This window comes from Aedes albopictus, chromosome 2 (assembly GCF_035046485.1).
Source record: "Aedes albopictus strain Foshan chromosome 2, AalbF5, whole genome shotgun sequence".
Taxonomy (NCBI): Eukaryota; Metazoa; Arthropoda; class Insecta; order Diptera; family Culicidae; genus Aedes; species Aedes albopictus.
In genome coordinates, this window is record NC_085137.1 from 376,967,808 (window position 1) to 376,974,532 (window position 6,725).

At 37.6% G+C, this 6,725-nt stretch overlaps 1 protein-coding gene across 1 annotated transcript; it reads left to right on the forward strand.

The window, feature by feature from the left end:
• The first annotated feature begins 3,692 nt into the window (after positions 1-3,692).
• LOC109425640 (uncharacterized) lies at positions 3,693-4,732 on the forward strand. The gene is made up of 4 exons (XM_019700878.3): positions 3,693-4,016; positions 4,087-4,172; positions 4,245-4,389; positions 4,457-4,732. Exons 1-4 carry the CDS (start codon positions 3,830-3,832, stop codon positions 4,567-4,569), a joined length of 531 nt encoding a protein of 176 aa, XP_019556423.1. The 5' UTR covers positions 3,693-3,829; the 3' UTR covers positions 4,570-4,732.
• Positions 4,733-6,725: the final 1,993 nt, after the last annotated feature.

The following is a 6,725-nucleotide window of genomic DNA, read 5'->3' on the forward strand; positions in this document are numbered from 1 at the left end:
TATTACATATAAATGCTATCTGTATCGATGCTCAAAAATCTGTATAATACAGATAAATCTGTATATATGGCATCCCTGGATGTAACATAAAAATTTCATTTGCCAAAAACAATCCGCTGATAATTAATTATTTGCGCAGAAAGAACTGCTTGTTTTTGTTGTAAAATTTTCACGCGAATAATGTGACTTTTGAGACAAATCAGCGAACTTCTCTGAAAAAAAAGTTATCACGCAAACTGAGAAATTGGGATAAGACACTCAATTAGAGGAAATTAGCACCTACGAGTGGGGACTGCGACCCACAGGTTGGGAGACCATGCCTTAGAATAATCCGTAATACATACTATACCGTCAAGGCACCATTCACCGTGGATCTAAGAGGATTCGGGGCAAATAAGGGCTGTCATTTGACACCAGTCTTATAAATATTGTTGGTGCCGCTTTTAATTGCCTTCATTATAGGTTAAAATTAAAGCAATATCCACAGAAGTAGAAAATTTTTCACAAAATTTGGTGATATAGTACAATTAGTAAAGGGTAGTAGGGTCGCCTAATTCCGTGGTAGGTCACCATTCACCGTGGTAGTAGGGACCCATTCACCGTGTATGAGAAATTTTATTCTACTTTGTTCGAAAATGATCAAAACAACCCAGCCAAGGGAATTTTCTTCGTTTAAATTCATTTCAAGTAATAACTTGCAAGATTTTATTAGAAAAACGAATGTTCAAATTTTCGATTTTTTCTAGATATATGAGACAATATGGGACACGGTGAATGAAGACCATTGATTTTTAGGGTACCCATTTACCGTGCCTTTTCGTTTCAATTAAAAAGTACGAGTAATCGTACTTTCTTGTTAAACTTACTTCTGTAATGCAAAATACATACCTGATATGTGAATTTAATTGCTTCTTGGTGGAATAAAAACGTTACTACATTTAGTTTATCGCTTAAATCACCTTAGCGCAGTTTTCGTTTTTTCACCATGAACGAGCAGAAACCCGCTTCATGTAAACACACTTTTGTGTCAAAATGATATTTTTAAATGTTTCTAATGAGCGTTTTGACATGGTAACAATACATTAGTGTTGTGTTGGTGAAATTGAAGGGAAATTGTCATATCATTCAATCATAATATGGAAATAATGAAAAAATATTCGAAGGCACACGGTGAATGGCGCCTTGACGGTACTACCGTACCATACAATGTTCAAAGCTACCTCAATAAATCCAGTTTCTAATCTTATTTATGGATCCACCCCTCGAGTGACAACTGTCAGTCAATTCAATTTACGGCTTCTGTGTGGCTCCTTCGAATGACCCTTAATCTAATCATCTCTATTAACGCAGACCGGTTTTATTGCCCTTGCCACTCTTTTGTAAAAATCCCGCCACCGACTGCCGCCAGCATATAGTAGAGCTCATCATCGAAATCGACAGTCCGTTGCCGGTGCCGATAAGCAGCGCACTCGGAACGTTCTGTGAGATACCTACTGATAACCGTGCGCCATTCTCGAATCGTTTTTGTCAACTTTTGCACACTCTCGATGATGATGATCTGCTCGGTGTATAACGACCGAATAGGCCTACGTGTGTAGTGATTACGGGGAACGCCACTGTTTGACACCCGAAGTGTACACAATTCGGCAACTGATTACATGCAATGCACAGTGGGAAAAATCGACCCAAAAAACGGATCTTTTAACGCCGCTGGTTTCGGTACGTGAAGTTGACCATTTCTGACGTAAAAAAATACGAGAAATCGATTGGTGCTAAATTCACTCACCGCACGGCACGGGAAGTGGTCCATTTTGCCCCATTTTGCCCTTTTTTCATACAAAAAGAGAATCAAAATGTACTTTCAAACAACTAACACGACTGTAGATCGTTGAAAATAGCTGCAGGTGTAATTAGAGGTCAATAGAAATCATAAACATACATAGAAGATCCTTTTAAATGCTTATTTTGCCCCATGTGCCCCAAAAACTTGTGGATATTCACATTTTTTCCTAATTATGAATGGATTTTAAATGTTACTGATTTGAAGTGATTTGTTTGGCATACACAAAAAGCGCCAGATCTATTTTCACCAGAATCATCTTCGGGAGTTGTCCGATTTGCCCCATTTTGCCCTATTTTCATGAAAAAAATAGATTTCAAATGTAGTTATGAAAAACAAATACTGCCATAACACGTTGAAATTAGCTTTAGGTGAAATTGGATGCTCACAGTTATCATGCGTAAATATGAAAGATATTTTCTCTATTTTACCCTACGTTCCCCTAAAACTGCTGGATAATAACATATTTTGTTTGGTTTTGTTGGATGCAAAACATGAAGTCCTGGATCATTTTTGATATGTACAAATGCGGGTTATCGATTAATACTCCATCACAGCTCAATTGTGACAGGATAATCGATTAGCACCAAATTAAATATGGGTCATACCACAATATTCCTAAATAATGGACGCAGTGGTTAAAAGGCTCTACAGATGAGGGAAAAAATAAAAAAAAAATCGATTAATACTAGGATCTTTCTCGGAATGGTATGAATAGCTGTCCATCTCACCCCAATTTGCCCTGATTTTTTATGTGATGAATAAATTAATTTGCCCTGATTTTTTGCCATGTAATGAATAAATTAATTTCCCTTATTAGCATTGGCACTGTTATCAAAAAGACATATATATGACTTTTTTATAATTTTAGCTTTTGATGGGGAATTAAGGGGATAATAAGCATTGTATAAAATATGTCAAATATGCGCTAAACTGATTAAATATAGCGTGTTTTAATGTAGCAAATAATATACATACTAAGGATGCCAAATTTAATTAGTTGTGTGCATATTTGCCATTAATTTAGATTAAGATTAATGCCTATTATACCCTGAATTCCCCACCAAAGTCATATTTTTAATTGTCCTTTTGATTACATTGATTTCAGTACCAAAAGTCCATCAATTCGGACATAAGTTTATGTGGGAAATCAATTCATTCATGAAGCGACAACATATCAGGGCAAATTGGGGTACAATGGACAGCTATTTGTACCCTCCCGTGAATGGTTCTAAAGCAAATCGATAAAACGCATTTGTATACATCAAAAATGATCCAGGACTTCATATATTGCAACCAGTAACATTACAAAACAATACAAAAAATGTTATCATCCAGCAGTTTTAGGGGAATGTAGGGTAAAATAGGGAAAATATATTTAATGTATGCGCATGATAACTGTTAGCTTCCAATTGCAACTAGAACTAACGGTAACTTTCCATAGCAGTATATGTTTCTTATAAATACATTTTAAATCTCATTTTTCTATGATAATAGGGCGAAATTGGGCAAATTGGACAACTACTGAAGATGATTCTGGTGATAACAAATCTAGCACTTTTTATTTATGCGAAAAAAAAACAAATTCAAACCAGTAACATTAAAAATCCATGCATATTTATGTAAAATTCACAATTTCCAGCAGTTGTTGGGGCATATGGGGCAAAATAAGCATTTAAAAGGATCTTTTAAAAATGGGGCAAAATGGACCACTTCCCGTGCCGTGCGGTGAATGAATTTAGCACCAATCGATTTATCGTATTTTTTTACGTCAGAAATGGTCAACTTCACGTACCGAAACCAGCGGCGTTAAAAGATCCGTTTTTTGGGTCGATTTTTCCCACTGTGCAATGCTTTGTTAACCACTGAGAACGAATTTCGCACGCTCTGGTTAATTGATTACCGACGATTCGCAAGGGATCAGTTTGTTCGAACTGATCGATTAGATTTGTCGCATCTAGTTGAGCTTCTCCCCTGTTGTAAGTTAAAATGTCGAAGGTGTACGAAAAAAGTTTGCATTTCATGCAACGGGTGCACATTCCGTACGAGGATAAACGCATCCTAGCGTACCTGATCGGTGGCTTGGCAACGCTCTTCGGAACCGTAATCTATGGAATGGTTGCAGCGCACAAGTTTGGAGCTCTCGGGGACGCCGGCTGCCTCTCGTTGTCATATGGCAAGTATTCCGGAAAAAGGATATTCTCATTTCACTTATTTCTGCTAATTGTCTACGCTTCGTTACACAGTCTATAATCTCGAGTTTCCGTTGCTGACGGTGATGCTAATGGTGTACTACGTTACTGCTTGTGCCTTCTTCTGGGGAATCGTTAAGGTACGGGATGTGGATTTTTAATCTCGGGAATGAATATTTTTGTCATCAACTGAAATTACTTCTCATCATCAGGAGCGGTCACAGTATATATTGCCATTCTTCTGCCTCCTGGTGGCCACCATGGGCTTCATCGGGCACGCCCACGTCGAAAGGATGCTGTTCGAAGTCAGCGAAGATGAGCGAAGGTTCATTATTGTGGCGTTTGTGTTTACGACAGGTAGGGCGCTCCAGGGTTGGTCCGTTGGAAGTTGTTATTAAATCATTTCATTGTGTTGTACTTCCAGCTGTGTTGGTTTTTGCCAGTGCTATCACGTTGATGCTGTACAGGGAAATGAACAACCTGAGACGATACAAGACAGAGTTTAACGAGCTTTTTGCACCCGAGGAAAAACATTGATGTAATACGAGGACCAGTTTAGAAAAAAAGTTTATCAATAGGTAAATGTTGGACAGGTTCAACAAAGTACAAGTGTCGGTATAATTAGATTATGGTAAGATAATCACGTTTATTATGTTCAATCAAGCCAGTTGCTCAATTAAAAGACTATTTAGTGTATATTTCATAATATGTATTGTTTCAATGATGTTTTTCACTGTCAGCTAAAAAGGGAAACATTTGGTTCGTTTAAGGGAAAATAGGGTAAATTGGTATATTAAATGCATCAGGAAAAACCTCATTTTCTAGCAATTTAGACGTATTTCACACATGTAATCGATTACGTAGGGGAAAGTGGGGAAAGATGCTATTTATCAAACTTTCATCGTTTTTAATGATAAATAGCCTTATATGTTAGGCTTTCAGAGCGGTAACAGCAACTAGACAACATTTTCTTAATACTTCAGCAGAAATATTCACGAAACTTGCGCTTTTTCATTGATTTCATGCGATCCTAAAAGTTAGTTCGTAAAACGGAAGTAGTCCCATCATTTTTCGGGCATTTCCGAATCTCTTTCGCCCCTTCTGTCCCGCTTTTTTCGTATACTCAATACATGGAGTGTTGCCCCCCTGCCCGCTAATCGATGATCGTCATATTTGAATGACCCCTAACATAGATGGCGTAGACATCAACAACCATGCACCTCCATATGTGTCTCAATCTCCTTGGAAACACATGGTTGATAATAAAATCACCCGAAAACCTTAACTGCAAGCACGAAAAATTGGAAGCTGCCAATTTTCATTGGGAAATCAGAAGTATTTTCAATGGGCTTGGCGGCCAAGTTTCTAGAAGAATGATATATGCAAACATATTTTGACACCGTTAACCTACAGTTGTGATCAAATCACATTCAAGAATGATTTTATGAGTTGTGCCATTTTACCCCATCTTGGCATTTTGGACTTTGTTCCCCTATCTTAAGGCGAAACTGGATCCATTTTCTCACTTTTTGGTTTTCGATTTTTTATAAAATAACGAAGCAATATTTTCAAAATCGGTTTTCGTACACATGTAGAGTATGGAACAAGGTATCCACTGATTTTTTTTTCGTGGTGGAAAATGTTTTTCGTTTTTGCATAAACCATTTTTGAATAAAATTTCACAAAAAAATGGTTTCTGCAAAACTGGAAAACTTTTTCCACCACAAAAAAAATCAGAAGATACCTTGATCCATGCTCCACATGTGCACGAAAACCGATTTTGATAATATTGCTTCGTTATTTAATAAAAAATCAAAAACCAAATAAAAAAATAGGAAATGCTTCCAGTTTTCGCCTTAAACATTGAATTCATATGGCTATCAAGCTGGTACATTTTTGCCTTTCTCGTACACCATGTGTACTGGAAAGGCTTTATGTTCACTCCAAAAATGACTTTTTGATAGGATGCCCGGATGGTCTAGTCATATATACCAATCAACTGAGCTTGACGAATTAAGGTGATGTCTATGTGTGTGTATGTGTATTAGACCTGTTCACTTTGAAACTTTTTTCTCCGATTTTCCGTGACACATCAAATTATCAACCCACATGCAAAACCAAGTCTTCAGTCCAAAATTGAGCCAAATTGATGAAGATTTAAAGGTGTGGGGCTGTCCATAAACCACGTGGTCATTTTTTTGGGACTTCTCAACCCCCCCGCGTGGTCATTAGTCCATACAAAATTTTTTTTTCGTCCATACAAAATGGTCATTGGCCGAACACCACCCCCCCCCCCCCCGTGACCACGTGGTTTATGGGCAGCCCCTGTATGAAATCGATTTTGTGTTTTTTTTAGCCGTTTTCACGGAAATTTACTCAGAAATTCACAAAATTGCTCCGAAAAGATGCCGGAGATACCGTTAGGATATAGCTAGAACAATACTCTACAACTTTGCCGAAGACACTACAGTGTTTAAATATTGGATGGAAAATAGCAGAGAAAGCAGTAAAACACGTCTTTACAGGTCGAGGTAACAAACTGGTGTGATCTTTATTCATCTCTCAAAATGCTACATTTCTACAGACCAGCATGGTTTCATTCCTGGTAGGTCTGTGGTAACTAATTTGCTGGAATTCACAAGCACGTGCCTTACAGCAATGGAGCAGCACACGCAAGTTGATGTCATCTACAC

Coding starts and splice junctions, on each gene's coding strand:
- LOC109425640 (XM_019700878.3), top strand. CDS start 3,830: ATGTCGAAGGTGTACGAAAAAAGTTTGCATTTCATGCAACGGGTGCAC. Junction 4,017..4,086: donor CTGCCTCTCGTTGTCATATG/GCAAGTATTCCG, acceptor TTCGTTACACAG/TCTATAATCTCGAGTTTCCG. Junction 4,390..4,456: donor GGCGTTTGTGTTTACGACAG/GTAGGGCGCTCC, acceptor TTGTACTTCCAG/CTGTGTTGGTTTTTGCCAGT.